General features: G+C 39.7%; 1 protein-coding gene across 2 annotated transcripts; it reads left to right on the forward strand.

Moving 5' to 3' along the window:
- Positions 1 to 401: 401 nt before the first annotated feature.
- Positions 402 to 11,787, forward strand: OSTC (oligosaccharyltransferase complex non-catalytic subunit). Of its 2 annotated transcripts, XM_065877737.1 has the most exons (4): positions 402 to 588; positions 4,239 to 4,332; positions 6,014 to 6,211; positions 11,215 to 11,787. In XM_065877737.1, exons 1-4 carry the CDS (start codon positions 450 to 452, stop codon positions 11,231 to 11,233), a joined length of 450 nt encoding a protein of 149 aa, XP_065733809.1. In that variant the 5' UTR covers positions 402 to 449; the 3' UTR covers positions 11,234 to 11,787. The 2 variants fall into 2 exon arrangements, with proteins under 2 accessions (XP_065733809.1, XP_065733810.1); XM_065877738.1 differs by lacking the exon at positions 6,014 to 6,211 and having other exon boundaries at positions 450 to 588; positions 11,215 to 11,233.
- The last annotated feature ends 4,799 nt before the right edge of the window (positions 11,788 to 16,586 follow it).

Genomic DNA, 16,586 nt, shown 5'->3' on the forward strand with positions numbered 1-16,586 from the left:
TAAAAAAGGCAGAGCTTTCCAAACGTCCCCCATTCATTCTCTGGCTCTGGGAACTTAGAGCGTCCTGCGTCCAATCAGCTTCCAAATCCCCAGCATCAGCAAGTGGGAGGGGCTCAGATCGATCCTGGTCCTTCTGCTGCTCCAGCTTGGCCACGTCTGAAGGCCTGCAGGTCCTGGAAGGTACAGAAATCACATGTTTATTCATTGGTTATAACTGAGCTTCTTACTAAAATTTATGCTTCACAAGATTAAATAATACATACTTTTAATTCGTGTCACTTATCCGTTTTTATAGTTTCTTCTTTTCTTCTATGGGCGTAAACTCTGCCTCCGAGCGTTGCGGACCTGCCGTTCCCTTCCCCGCGCACGCGCCGGGGGAAGAGCGGGCGGGCCTGTTGCCGGGGGGCGTGTGGGACTGGCGGCTGACCGCTGCTCGTGCCGCCACCGACATGGAGAGTTTGTACCGAGTCCCGTTCTTAGTGCTCGAATGTCCCAACCTGAAGCTGAAGAAGCCGCCCTGGGTGCACATGCCGTCGGCCATGACGGTGTACGCTCTGGTGGTGGTGTCTTACTTCCTCATCACCGGAGGTAACTCGTTCTGCCTGGGGCCCGAGAGGCGCTGAGGCGCGGGGAGCCGGCCCGCCCTCGGGGCGCGTCTGTTCCGCTCTCAGCCCGGGAAAGCATCGCTCTCCTCTCGATCTTTTCCGAGGGTGGAGGGAAACTCTGGGGTCCCGAGTGTTAAGGGCCCAAAGGTTTATTTGCCCTCACGCCCTGTCCTGTATCTTGAGGGGACTCCTGTTCTCGCTCCCATTGCCTTCCGTCTCCTGACCTCTTAGGCAGGCGGTCCGAGCCGAATAATATATTTTTCAAACCCAGATTGTTGCTCCTTTTATTGAATGCCGTGAGTTATTTGACAAAGGCCCTGGGAAAATCTCTTTTGGCCCATTCTAGTTCCACGGTTGGTCAGGAGGGTGTGGGACTGTTACCTTCTCTTTGTCTACCGCCCCTGGAACTTTGGAAGAGACTTGACAGCCTTTAGGTTTGTTAGCTCAAACCTAAGGGTTCGGTGTTGCTTTTGCCCCGATCAACAATAAATATGAATGTAATCTTTCGAAACCACAGTTTTGGTAAATATTTGAGATTGGAGATAGATTTGCAGAAGATATCGCGTATTTGAGAGATCGGAAGTTGAAAATTTAAAGAATAAGGAAAATAGCATTACCGTTGAACACTGCATTGTCATTTTATCCTGTCCTTTGCAAAAGGGGCGTCGCTTTGTATAGTGGTGAGTTGGCAATCCGGCTACAGTCTTTTCATAGCTACCACCCTTTCAAGCCGCAGTTCCATGATTTACTCAACACTGCTACTGCACTTTTAGATTTTGGGAAGTGGGGTACTTAATTTGGAAATGATAAAATTAAAGCTCCACAGATTAGGGACAGCAAGAGCAGCTGGTTCTGTTTTTAAGGGAATAGTCAGACATCTTCATTTCATAGATGTCTTGTGAAAATAGTTGGCGCTGAGGAGGGAAGTATCTGAAATCATGCAGGCTTAGTTCTAGAATGAACCTTTGGATTTACCCTCCTCCCAAATCTAGAACAGTGGCAGTTAACTTATGTTCATTTAAATAAATTACGTTTAAAATATTTTTTATGTTGGTAAGATACTGTCCTAACATTGCATTAGCGTTCACATTTGCTCAGCACATTAATAGGTGCTGGATTGAATAAACAAAATTTAAAATGCATGTGGCATTTTTTTTTTTTTTTTTTTAGTAAGTCTTCATCTGCTAGAAATCTTTCCTGTAACCCTTACCTCCCTTGGAGCCAGGGCCTTTGCTGGAAGCCTCACAGTTTTCACTCTGGGCACTTTTTCCGTGTTTGTAATGGGGAGATTCTTTGCCCTAATTTCTGGGGGAAAGTGAAAGGACACCTTTTAGTGGCCAAGGCCATGAGCTGTCTCATACAAGGAATCGGTTTTGCCACTGGAAAGGAGTCTTCTAGAAACTGAGTGTACCTTTATAAATAAACAATATTTATTGCTGAGAAATATTCATCAAATAATGTATTGAGTTCCTGTTAAGTTCCAGGCATTAGGTACTGGAGGCAACAATGAATGAAACAGATAAGGGCCCTGCCCTCCTGAAGCTTATAATGTCATTGGTTGAGATACGTTAAATATCACATAAATCTTTCTCCATTACATTAGTTTTTCCACTGCAAATTGCCATGAGTGCATTGAAGGAAAAGAACAAGAGGTTATGTAAAAACAGTCAGAGTTAGGAACATCATTTACATTCGAATGTGGTTTCTGAGAAAATGACATGTTAGCCAAAATTTGAAAGATTGGGGAAAAGCGTATCTAGGCAGAGGGGAAAGTATGGACAAGTGCGGGACTGAGATACCAGTTAGGTGGGTTTTGTAGTTGACTTAGAGTAGACAAGGTTGGTGGCACTAGAGATGGAGGAATGTATAATGAAAGATATTTTGGAAGTAGATTCAGTGGATCTTGATGATGATTGATTGGATGTGGGGGGAGAATGACATGTGAAGGAAGTTTCCTGGTGTCTAGTTTGAGCACCAAGTAGGTGGAAGTGTCATTTTCTGAGACTAGAGAAATGAAGTTTTTTTGGTTGGGAATGGTGAACCCAGAGGTCACTTTGGGATAAATAATAGTTGGACATAACCAAATATAATTAGTTGGATATGTCAAGTTTGCAGATAGGAGTCTAGAACTGAGAAAAGAGGTTTGTGTTGAAATTAGTCAATAACAGATGTTTTCTGAACTCCTCCCATGAGCCAGATATTGAAGAACATAGAGTTTCTATTCTTAGGGAGCTTATATCTAATTTTAATAGTGCTAACATGATTCGGTAGGTGTTGGCACATTGAGAATCATTAGCATAGTAAAGCCCTGGGAAGGGATAAGTTCAGTTGGAGAGAGAAGGTAGGAAAAGAAGAGCATAGTGGATCGAGCCCTAAGGAACTCCGAACGTTGAGTGGTTTTATAGCAGATGAGGCTCAGCTAGAGAGGTAGCAAGAAAACATGGACAGGAGTGTCATGGAAGCCATGAGAAGCCATCTTTTTACCCCAAGAAAATGGATTTAGTAAACTGGATCAAGCACTGTTAGGAGACCTCCTAATAAGAGAACTGAAAAGTGTCCTTTGAATTTGACAACATGGAGGCCATTAGCCTCCATGAGCAAGAGTAATATCAGTGGTGGCAGAAGCCAGATCGGAGTGAGCTGAAAAATGGATGAGTGAGGAAGTGGAGACAAGAGAGTTAACCTTTTTTTTTTTTTTCCTCCAGAAGGAAGCCTGGCCCCCTTTCAAAAAGGAAGCATAGAAGTAGAATGTTAGCTAGGAGGATCTGGTGTCAAGGGAAAGTTGATGTAGGGAACAAGAGGTTGAAAATACAGGAAAGAGAAGCGGTAGCCCATGGAACAAAGTCTCTGAAATGGCAAGGGGGACGGGGTCCTTATTGCAAAAGGGATCCCATGGTGATAGGAGGGGCTCTTCCTCTGTTGTAGCTGGAGGTGAGGATGGATGCAGGTTCCAGTTTGTAGATTTGGTTTGGGGGGTGGGGGTGAGTTAGGGAATTCCCAGTGATTGTTTTGTTAGTCAAAGGTGAGGGAGACAGTCTTGCTGTGCTTAAGAAAAGCTGGAGGTGGGGATGATGGAAAACAGTGAAGACAAAGAGTAGACGTTGACAGTGGGAGATTTGAGAAACAGTGTTGATGGACATTAGCATAAATGATCATGATGACATTATGACATAATGATGGATATTAACATTAATGATTGTGAATCTCTAGTATTGCCAGTCTGCCTAGTGGTGTGATTTTAAAACGTCTCATTTTACTTTCAAGCAAGAAAATTTCTCTAGTTACCTCTTAATTTAAAGAAACAAATCCAAGTATATGTGGAACATTTTCTTGAACTAAAAATAGCCTTTAATGTTAAATCTGCTTTATTGTGGAGTCATTCTTGAGTTTGAAACAATACTGAATGAATTTCTTTTATGTCTTGCAAGTCATTCTAAACTACTGAGTTGAATTTCTGAAGATAAATTCTGGTTTATCTGAAGTTTAGGAAGTAAGCTGGGCCTCATTTGATTATAATAATACATCAGAGCAGTCCTATTTAAATATAAATGAACCTTTAGAGACCGATAAAAACTCTAAATCTATTTTAAAATTAGGAATCCAATCTAATCTATGTTGTTGTCTTTTATTTAGGAATCATTTATGATGTTATCGTTGAACCTCCAAGTGTCGGCTCCATGACTGATGAACATGGGCATCAGAGACCAGTAGCTTTCTTGGCCTACAGGTAGAAGATATCATTTCGAATGATTTGCTGGTGGGAAGGAAGATTGCTGAGGCATGCCTGCTTATTTGAAAATACAGTGCAACCTATTGGGGGCATCTGTATTTAGACACTAGCTGTTTTAAAATGCTAACTTCAGAGATTGCAGGAAGTGGACAAGAACAAGAGTAGAAGTATATTATTTATGTATTCACTTATTAGGAAATAAAATGTTTCACAGTGATCGACATGTTCACTTATTTAAAGGAGGGTATCAGTTTAAAATTCATTTATAGGCTGTTCTGGGGTCAGCAAACCACAGGTACCTGTTTATTTGTACGTAAAGCTTTATTGGAATTAGGCACACCCATTTGTTTCTGTACTATCTATGGCTGCTTTCAGGCTACTGTGTTGTGTTATACAAAGCATATGGCCGGCAAGCCTAAGATATATACAATCTGGTCATTTAAGAGAAAATCTTTGGACCCCTGGATATACTATTACATAGGAAAACTAATTTTTGAGACTTGGGAGTTCCATGTAGGCAATGAACACCAAAACAGTGTGGTTTGTTTCACCTGAGCAGTGCTTCTTGTATTGCCTTATACAAGCCACTTGGTAACTATCTACCTAAACATAGCTATATGTTTGTATTTACACTTACGTTAGTGGTATTCCATGCATAGAATATTCCTGGAAAGATTACTGTGATCTCTGTGGAGGGGATATGGATGACAGGAGATCTTGATGGCAGGGAGAAGTTTCACTGTCTCGTCACCTGAGTTTGAATTTTGAAACCGCTGCATGTATTGCGTTTTCAATTAAAACAATTAGTTTAGCAAAAATGTATATACCTTCTTTATATGTGCCTATGTATAAATCATATCTTTAACAGAGAAATTTGCCTTTTGGGGTCCGTGAGCTTTCAGAACTTGAAAGTTCTTCATCCCTAGAAAAATCAGATACGTGTATATACAAAAATTTAAGGGTTTATAGATTGCTGGACATCTTTGTGGGGTTCATGAAGCCTAAGTTAAGAACTTGCTTGCTTTTAAAAAGTTCACTTTGAAACAAGAGATTTATTAATTATTAAAACTCAGGAAACATTAACCAATTCAAAATTAATTTGAAATTGATAGTAGAAATTTAAATAACATAATTTTCAAAAACTAAAGTTCTGGGTAAAGTGTTCATGTACATATATTAGTTGGCTTTTTAAGCTAATAATTAAAATATATGAGTATTGGGAATTCCCTGGTGGTCCATTTGTTAGGACTCTGTGCTCTCACTGCTGAGGGCCCGGGTTCAATCCCTGGTTGGGAACGAAAATCCCACAAGCTGTGCGGCGTGGCCAAAAAATATATATATATATGTATATATGTGAGTATTGATTTTACATAGGCAGTTGTGTTAGTTGAAGTTTGAAAGGTTTTTTTGAGCATAAGCTCCATGAAGACAAAGATTTGTGTCTGTTTTGTTCATTGTTGTGTCCCCAGAACCTAAATAGTGCTTGGTACATAATAGGCTCTCAATAAATATTTATTGAAATGAATAGCCAGAAATATGGTAAAATAGTTGTAAGGGTAATAATAAAAAAGTAAGCACAACAGTATTTTAGCAGAAATAGGAATTTCAGTCTAAGGAAAAAGTTTTTTATTTTCCTGGGAATTTTCATTTATTGTTTGCTCTGGTCTTTCTTTTTCAGAGTAAATGGACAGTATATTATGGAAGGACTCGCATCCAGCTTCCTGTTTACAATGGGAGGTTTAGGTTTCATAATCCTGGACCGATCCAATGCACCAAACATTCCGAAGCTCAATAGATTTCTCCTTTTATTCATTGGATTCGTCTGTGTCCTATTGAGTTTTTTCATGGCTAGAGTATTCATGAGAATGAAACTGCCGTAAGTTATTAAGTACTTCGTATAATCAGCACCTTAACTTGCAAACTGGTAAAATAATTACCTGGATCTCATAAAATCATAGGAGATTTAATTTAAACCTTATTTAAACAGATGAAAATTTCGAGAACCAGAGAAATTTGTGACTTGCTCAAGGTTATAGCTATAATTAGTAGCAAAATTGAGACGAATAGGTCTTCCTGACTGTTATCTCCATACATGTTCATGAGAAAATCCTGTTATTTTGCTGTAGCATCAGTGACCACTGACTGGAGACATTTCTCTAAAGGGCTTTTTGGTTAATCTGTAACATATGGAATTCCCACAGTAATAATAACAGTAAGGAATACTTTTGAGCCATTAATTGCTGCTGCTCTTTGAATATTGATATGAGGAAAATCCACTAAGCATTGGACAGGAAAGGAGAGTTACTGCCTCTCCAAAAAGATGGGGAAAGGATTTCATATATGTATATTAGATTATTTTGATTCAGAAAACGAACACTATCTCTAGAACAAAAATAAATTGGTTTTATGGCAACTTTCATAATTCTGTTTGAGATCTTTCATTTTAAATGTAGATGAGTCTGATCACATTTCCCTATATTCTGAATCCACCTATGGATACATTAGTAACTACAGGAACTTTGGGCAAACATACCGTACAAAGATTAGTTCTTAGAAAATTCATTTTTTAGGGAATATGTTAAACATCAAGTGTCAACTGTACTGATTTCTTAAAACTGATATTTTCTGATTTTATTATGAGACAGTAGAAGGGAAAATAGGAATGTGTTTGAATTACACAAGTTCACTTGTTCTGTGGCTTAACCTGTCCGTATCTATAACACATCTGGGGTAGAATGGACAGACTTTCTAGAAAGTCACAAATACTTATCCTGCACTCATGTTCCCATCTTAACCCTGCAATATGGGAAAAGAGAGCAGTGTTCTTTGTCAGCTGAATATCTTTGTGGCCATGTAGCTCCATCAGACTGCCAATGGCTCTTATTTTTGTCCTGAGAAAAATTTGGGGCATTTGTTAAATTGTACGAGGACAGAGACTCCAGCCTCCTCTTTTTTTTTTTTTTTTTTTTTTTTTGCGGTACAACAGGCCTCTCACTGCTGTGGCCTCTCCCGTTGCGGAGCACAGGCTCCGGACGTGCAGGCTCAGCGGCCATGGCTCACGGGCCCAGCCGCTCTGCGGCATGTGGGACCTTCCCAGACCTGGGCACGAACCCATGTCCCCTGCATCGGCAGGCAGACTTTCAACCACTGCGCCACCAGGGAAGCCCCAGCCTCCTCTTTTTGTTCCTCTTTGTTCTACCCTTGTTGCCAAAGGTATACCAATAGAAGAGTCTGAAGTTTTTCATAGCAAAACAGGAAAAGAGGAGGCTCCCAGAGAGGATAAAGAGGCTATTAAAAATTAATAATGAAAACAGAAAGAACCTTTGGAGGCATATAACAGAACAGAAGCAGTGAGCTGGTTTTGTCCATAGAACCAGATTTGTTCTCATTCTGCTTAAGCTTCCCATTCTTCCTTAAGGTTTTAGGTCTTCTCCTTAGGCTGTGTGTTTTTCTTTTAGCTTGAGCATTTGACTTTTAGGACATCAGGATAATTATCCTAAATTATCCTAAATTTAGGATAATTATCCTAAATTATCCTAAATTTAGGATAATTATCCTAAATTATCCTTTTAGGATAATCTACTACTTACAAAAAGGTTTTGAAAAATGTTTAATTCTCTGGATTGCTTCTGTCTTACTTTTGCAATTATTTATATAAACATTTGTCTTTTCCACATTCTATAGGCCAGTTTCCAAGATTGTTGACTAAGGTAACAATAGGAAATAAGAAATAACAGTATACTCTCTGGGCTTCCCTGATGGCGCAGTGGTTGAGAATCTGCCTGCTAATGCAGGGGACGTGGGTTCGAGCCCTGGTCTGGGAAGATCCCACATGCCGCGGAGCAACTAGGCCCGTGAGCCACAACTGCGGAGCCCGCACGTCTGGAGCCTGTGCTCCGCAACAAGAGAGGCCGCGACAGCGAGAGGCCCACACACCGCGATGAAGAGTGGCCCCCGCTTGCCACAACTAGAGAAAGCCCTCATACAGAAACGAAGACCCAGCACAGCCAAAAATAAATAAATAATTGATATTTAAAAACAAAACAGTATACTCTGGATTTTGGGTGTAAATTATATTTAGATACAGTCAAAGCAGAACAATAGTCTAAATAGAAAGTTGCTGCTTTTTGTAACTTGCTGTGCAGCTAAATCTGAGATTTACTTCTTAAGAGGAAGGACTTTATGGATATGATCCCCTCTCATCTACAGCTCCTAATGCCTGGTACCGTGAGTGTGCGGTGGGGAGAAACAGTGGACAGTTTGGGAAAATAAGGGAAGCAACAGTGTTGCATTTTCTGGAATATTTGCAGGCCCCAAAAGAGATGATGAGCCAGGTCTGTGAGCCTACATATTGCACATGATAGGGGTGTGGTTAGTACCACCAGCAAGAAAGGGATGTGTCTTCTTGCGCATACATTCTCTTTGAGGACCCATCATATATAAGCAGTTTGATATATAATAAATGGGACAGCAGCAACAACAAAAAGTAAAGAAACATCAGTAACCATGAGTTTTTTCAGATCAAATAAGTCGCTAACATCTGAGATAAAGGTTGGCTATGCTATAAGATGCTTCATAACTTCCAGGGTTGCACGCTCACAGAGAATCTGATATCACCTTTAACAAGAGGTACCTTTAAAAAGGAGAGAACAATAGCAGTGAAATGGTACTACTAGCTTTATATTTTATGATTTATGCTTTTTAAAAGACCTGATGTATTCTCTACTGATATAATTTTACATATTAAAACATGGCTTTATTTGATGCATAAGCATAGGTCATATACTAATTACAAGGAAGAATACCACAACGTATAACTGTATCAAGAGATATGTGTCCAAAAGTGCATGTTCACCTACTAGTATATGCAGATGACAGACAGCTGTCTCTAAAGAGTCCTCAGTACTTTTGTTCCATAGTGTGAGCCAGCTGTTGAGTAATTTCCACTGGTGCAAATATTAGTGGACACTTTCTTAAAATCTTCAGCTTTTTTTCTTGTGAAGCTTAGGTCTCTTTTTGTTCTTGCTGTTAGAATTATCTGACAAGATGTTATTTAATTAATTAATTAATTTATTTATTTTTTGCGGTACGCGGGCCGTTCACTGTTGTGGCCTCTCCCTTTGCGGAGCACAGGCTCCAGACGCACAGGCTCAGCGGCCATAGCTCACAGGCCCAGCCGCTCCGCGGCATGCGGGATCTTCCCGGACCGGAGCACGAACCCGTGTCGCCTGCATCGGCAGGCGGACTCTCAACCACTGCGCCACCAGGGAAGCCCCAAAGATTTTATTTTATTTTTTTGTAGGTTTAATCTTTTTAAAAACATTTTTATTCTGTATTGGAATATAGTTGATTTACAATGTTGTATTAGTTTCAGGTGTACAGGTGTAAAGTGATTCAGTTATATATATATATACATATGTCTATTCTTTTTCAGATTCTTTGCTTGTGAAGCTTAGGTCTTAGAGTTTGCCTTTTGTGAAGTGTCAGGCATTACAGTAGCAAATTTATGAGGCGGTCTTCAAAGTCGATATATACACTAAGAGGCTTTTTATTTTTTATTCAATTTTGGGGGGAGAAGTGGAGGGGAGAAGTATTGTTTGTCTCAGAGTTGTGACAGTGGTTGTGTGAGGTGAAAGTTCTCTCTGTACTCAGAGTGTGTATTGACCAGGCTGGTAGAGCAGAAGGAAAGGGATAAATGAGTTCTAAGGAGATCACATTGGCTGCACGTAGACCCAAGACCCAAGAGAGTCAGGTGAGTCCAGGAGCTGGAAGGGAGGAAATTCTTGAGTGTCTGCTCTGTGTCAGGCACTATAGTAGATCTCAGCCCTATGAAGTAGTTTTTTGTCCCCACCTTAGTGATGAAGAAATTTGAGACACTGAACTAATAATAGCTAATGTTTGTTAAGTGCTTATTACCAGGAATAGCAGTTACTGTATTAGTAGATTCTCTTATATAATCCTTAAAATCCTTTGACGTAACTCCATTTTATAGATGAGGAAACTGAGTGACGTTTGCCCATTCGTGTTAAGCTTACCCACTCGTGTTAGAGGCAGGATCAAAAGGAGAGGAGTTCTAAAGGCATCAGCGGGTACAGGGTGTATTCAACCCTTTCTTAATGTGGATAGTTTTACACAATCTGTTTTTTCCTTGATCCTGCAGATCCTAAATAATAGGTTGCAAGGATTTATTGCAAAAGAAAAAGTTTGGAACTTTATAAAGCAGACTTTTTTTTTTTAAAGCAGACTTTTAATACTTTAATTTAAAGGGGATTTCAGGGCCCAACTTGTACATTTAGTGAAAGGATTTCCTATTTGAACAGTGTGAAGTTTGACTTGCTCAACAGCTATAGCTAATGCCCCCTGCCTGCCATCAAGACAATTCCTAAAGAAACAGAGGTGCAAGGCAGACGCTTCTGCACACTGCTTCTGGAGGGCGCGAGGGCTTGCCTCCCAGGCTGAACAGCTCCTGGCCCTCCTACTTTCTCCTTTGGTAATATTAGGGTTTTCAGGAAATCTAAAGCAGCTTCTTTCCATAAAAAGGTTTGTGATGTTTGTTGGCAATTGTGAGAGTCGAAAGGAAATTGATTCTGACTCTTTCTTTGACTTTTACGTAACATTTTTTTCTCTTTACTTTTTTTTTTCTCATCCTCTTTTGTTTAGCATATTGGTTTGTAACTTTGTCCTTTGAGGGAGAAGGATAATGGAACCCAGACCCAGTACTGTATTTATTGGGGGGCAAGATTTGAAATAAGAACCATAATGAGGAATCACACAATTATATTTTCAGATTGTCATTTGATTCATCATAAAATTTGTTTGGGACACATTGAAATGTTGCTTCCTTTTCACTTTTTGTGTTTATAAATTTTATTTTTATAGGGGCTATCTGATGGGTTAGAGTGCCTTTTGTGAAGAAATCGGTGGATACTGAATTTGCTCCCATTAATGAAGTTTTAAAGGCTGTACCAGTCCTCTGATATGAAATATGGAAAAGGATGAAAAGCAGCAGAAAAGAAACATCTAGTGAAAACATAGGAAATGTGTTATAGCTTGGACTAGAATGTCTTCTTGGTATCAGAGACAAGCTTATCAGCATTTTTTCCTGCTGGCCTATACTGACGTACCAACGATGTTAAGTGGCATTTTCTTCTTCTTTTTTTCATTTCTTAAAGAAAATATACTTCATTTCTACAACTATAATATTGAATAAAGTGATTATTTTTTACAAACCCCTTAACATTTTTTGGAGATGACACTTCTGACCTTCAGAAATTAATGTAAAATCAGGAAGTGAGATCCCATAAGCTGAGAACCCTGGACAGCTGATCAGCTTTACCTGTGGTGCTTTGCCTTTAAACAGTGTGTGACAGTGCATCATTTCAGATACGTAAGACTGTTACCTGAACAATAAGATGTATGAAAGGAGCAGAAATAAATAATTTTTCTAATTAACACCTTTTTGTCTTTTGATTAACTGATTGTATTAATCTTTGGTCTATAATTATCCACTTCCATCTTGTGACTGTCTTAAGCTCCTGTTGGTAGCCTGAAGTCTCCAAGTGTAGTTGGCAGGATGCCTTGTGAGGTAGCAACTCCGTGTCCCTATAAATATTCCAGCACAGGCTGTACATTTATGCCAGTGTTGTTTTAAATGTGATTGTGTTAGATGACAGTTCCCTTCAGGCATTCATCTGCAGTAATTAACACAGTTTGGAGCACATAAAAACATCTGTAGACCAGTCTGGTCTTCCCCTAATTTCTTCTAGCCAGGTCATTTGGTTCTCCCTTAACTGGCCATGGACTTCACTTCTCCAGGGCCTCTTTAATTCTTACCCCATGATCTCTAAGTTTACAGTAAAATTTTCTCTCAGGTGGGTTTTTTTCATAATTCCAAGGCTGATCTAAATGTAGCTGTTCATTAAATTAAAAAGATTCATTTATTCAAAAAGATTTGAGAACCTATTTGCCAGGCAGCACTGAGGATTATAGGGATGAGAGATAAGGGCTCTGTCCTCACAGAGCTTATGTCCTTGCAGGGAAGCCAAATTATCAAAAGATAAAAAAATGTTTATAAAGTTTCAGACGCTGATAAATACCACAAACAAAAGCAAACAAGTTAATAGTCTGTACTATGGTGATGAGAGATGTGGGGAGAGGAGGTTACTCTACTCCAGAGCTCTGAAAAAGGAACATAACACCTGTATGTATTCACCAACTTTAAAGCCTTGATTTAACTTTAATTATATTTTTCGTTATTTGGCCTTATTTTAAAACCTTAATTACACTAGATGGACAGAAGATAACACAAAGGTGTTGCAGTTTCAAGAGGTCTTTCCCTGAATGATTGAGCAGTGAGCAGTTCCTGTCAAGCACCACCAGATGGTGCTGTTAAGGTTTGGTGTGTTTTTCTGTGTCACAACTATTTTGGTTTGGTTTGGTTTTTGTATTTATGGTAAAATAAAAGTATCTTGACTAGATACAATGAAATGTAATTAATTTTTCTGGTAAAATTGCAATGTTTTATGTGAAAGAAAAAATCATACCTTGTACTAGACTTAAAATGCTTTGGGGACACTAAGCCAAAATGTCACAGCCTGATAGAAAGCCTGCCAAGCATTATTAACATCAGCAGCGGTTAAATAAATGAGAGAGTAAATTAACGGCCTAGATTAGAAACAAACTAGTCTTTGATTTTATCACAGAATTCTGCAGGAGGTGGATGCTACAGTGGAGTTAGAAGTGCAAAACGGTTTAGTGGAGAGTAACTCCAGTGAGAGGTAAAGGAAGGATGCACAGTTAGCCAGGAGAAGCTGTCATCCTGTGCTGTTCAGCTGAGGGTTGCTGTCTGCCCAATGGGGAGCTCCAGAGGAAAGAATGCCTGTCAGAAACACGTTGGGTGGAAATGGCTAGACCCTTGTACCACTCACTGCCTTTTCAGATCTTTGGCCTGGTGCCATCTTGAGATTAGCATGATCTTGGCTAGAAAGCTGAGGTGAACCCTGACAATAAAGAAAATATCCTCTTCATAGGATTAAAATGAGAGGAAATCCTATATATCTTGCTTACAAATGAAAGATTGTACTCTGATTGTTGTTTATTTGAATTGGGAAGTGTGAGGTAACTTAGGTTCTTAGTAAATAGTACATTCCTGAAGTGTAAAGCTGGAGTAAAGGTTATTTCCCCACTTTGCTAGTAAGTAGATGGAGATTCATTTGTTACAGAGCTTGAAATACAGCCCAGGTCTTCTGCAAAGCAGACCAATGGTTTCCATTGTACTGACATTTTCTGACACAGATCAGTCTTTGAAGGTAGTAATAAGTATATACTTATAAAAGACATAATGCCGGATGTTGGGTTACGTTGGTAAGAAAAACGCAACCCCTGTTCATGTGGAATTTATAATTTAGTGAATATACGATAACGTACCAATTCTCTTTGCTATAGGAACATGTGGGAGGAACACCTAAACCAAGACTTGGTGTGAGGCAAGCCTTTAATTTATTGTTGAAACAATGGCTACTCATCTGCTTAAATGTTTCAAGTACTAATACACTTTGCCCTAAATCTCTTCTACTTGTTTTTCTTACGTACCAAGACTCTTAATTACAAGTGAGAAACTCACTCAAGCTGTCTTAAGCAGACAGGATAAATTATGTGGATGCTGGCGTGTCACGATACTCAGGGCAGGGATGCTGAGCATTGAGAGTACCAGGATTGGGAACATGGGACTATAAGGACTCCACTGTTTATTTCTGAGGCATTCTGTGGGTCTGCTTCATGCTCTTTTCTCTGCGAAACTGGCCACTTTCTATTACTCTAGTTAAGAGTAGAAGGAATCATAGCTGCCAACCCATCTTGATCATCATACTTGACAGCTTCAGCCACTCTAGAGGAAATTTCTTTGACTCAATAATTTTTTAAGGGCACCTCCTCGAATGGGAACTCCTACCTCTTCCCATGCCTTTGGCCACCCCTCCCTACCCTACCCCCCAGCCCTGCTGCACCCAGTTGTCCTGCTCTCTTCGCAAGATTACCCAAAGGCCAGTTGTTGCCAAGTTTGTGGAATTACGTTCATATAATTTGTTACAAAGTATGTGAGACAATTCAAATCCTAATTTCACCATCTATGATGAGGTGTCCTTTAACTTCTGTTGAACCTGCTAGTGATGAGAATCTTTCTACCTCTAGAGGAAGCCCATTCCGTCTTCATGTCTCTTGGTCTTTTTCTAAAAATTTATTATTACAATTACCATTTTATTATTATTATTTGGCTGTGCCACGCGACTTGTGGCATCTTAGCTCCCCAACCAGGGATCAAACCGTGCCCTCAGCAGTGAAGGCGCTGAGTCCTAACCACTGCACTGCCAGGGAATTCTGTCTTTGTCTTTTAGAAAGCTATTTTCTGTTTTCTTTCGTTCATTGGTTTCAGGTCCCTGTGTCTATACTTAGACATATCTACCTGCACTACGTAATGACACCAAGCATTTCAAATAGTAAAACCCTCTCCTGAGCTTCCATTTTTTTCAGGCTTATCATTTCTAGTTTTTCAGCCTCAGATACATTGGTTCTGATTCCTTTATGATCATTCCCCTGTCCCTGCACTGTAAGTTCCCTGAAAGATTGGGGTGCTCATACTAAAATTGATAGAGCCATTTTGGTGGCTACATCCTTCTCATAAGCCATGTTAATATCAGAGTCTCAGCAATGGTTACTATGGATCTAGAGGGACGATACCATGAGTTATTAGGAGCTCAGACTTGGGATCAATCCGATTTGCTGCCTTATTCCAGTGCTGCCAGTTACCAGCTGTGTCACCATGGACAAGTTACTTAGATTCTCTGAGCCTTTTTCCTCTAAGTAAAATGAAGGTAACAATACCTACCTCATAGGGAAGTTCCGAGAATTTAATGAGATAATGCACAGCCTCTGGAATGTATTAGGTGCTCCAGAAATGTTAGCTCTGAACTTGTCTTTAGCTCTTCTTCCCTTCACGCTCTGTAGTTTGATTTAATGCAAGGTTATGCATTCTCCCCCGGGGATGGGAGTGGTGGAAATGTGCACACAGGCATGTGTGATAGATATAGTTGAAGCGTGGAATGTCTGCTTTTATTCTTGTGTCCATTTAACAAAGTGTTTTTATGATTTATGTTGTCCATTGCAGGGTGGAAATGAGTTCCACGCAGCGCATGGCATGACGCCACCCTGAGACCGGAGGCCAAGGAACTGCCTTTGGTTAATGGATGGCACGGCCTCTTCATAAAGTCCGTTTCTTTGGATGCCTCCTGTCGAGGATGAACCTTCACACATGCCATTAAGTGTTTATGTTGGCAACTGCTCCACCTCAGAGCTCTTTATAGCAGCCTGTGGGCGCCAGTCTAAACACAGAGCACTCAAGGTTTGACCAGGTTAATAGGCTGGAACAGTTGTAATTCAGAGTCCTCAGAACTGCTGTACTATTTTAACTGAGATGATGGGAAATTATCTGGCAATTTTAACATCTAACTATCTTTTTACATAATACTTTGTATTTGTATAATAACATATTTCAACTTTTAAAAGCTCCCTCACATCTGTTACCTCATTTAATCCTAACAAGGGCCCCAACCATCTTCTGGGTCTCTTAGTGTCATAAAAAGGAATAGCAGGCTGAGTCAACAAGGAAGGTACAATACCATGCTGGGTACTTGATCCGTATTATTTCCAATCCTTACAACAATTCAATCTAGTCAATATTGTTTTCTCTATTTCACAGGGATCAGCCGGGATTGAAATAAAGTGGACCTACCTCTAAAGCCCTTGTACTTTCTACTAGAACATCATATGCTTTTTGTCCTATATTCTAACTTAGTGTTTTTCAAAACGTCTGGATCTGAAAAAACACTCAGATCATTAATTTAATGAAGTTGTAGTTCTGATCTCTTACATTCCTTTGTTTCCCCTATAAAGCCTGATTCATGTCATTTTTCAAATTAACATTTTATTATATCATATGTAATATATTTAGAGGAATATATGCAACAGACGTGTAATTTGGGAAGCATAATAAAATGAATAAAATCCTGCGAACCCATTCCCAACATAGGAATGAATATGGCCAGTACCATGGAGTCTCTTTTGTATTCAGTCCTTATCCAATCATTCCCCTGCCTTCCTTCCAGAGGTATCCCCTGATCTGAATTTTGGTTTATCACTTCTTTGCTTTTAAGAAACTAGTGTTACAACATTTGTATGACTATTCAATGTATTATTTA

This window comes from Phocoena phocoena, chromosome 5 (assembly GCF_963924675.1).
Source record: "Phocoena phocoena chromosome 5, mPhoPho1.1, whole genome shotgun sequence".
NCBI classification, from domain to species: Eukaryota; Metazoa; Chordata; class Mammalia; order Artiodactyla; family Phocoenidae; genus Phocoena; species Phocoena phocoena.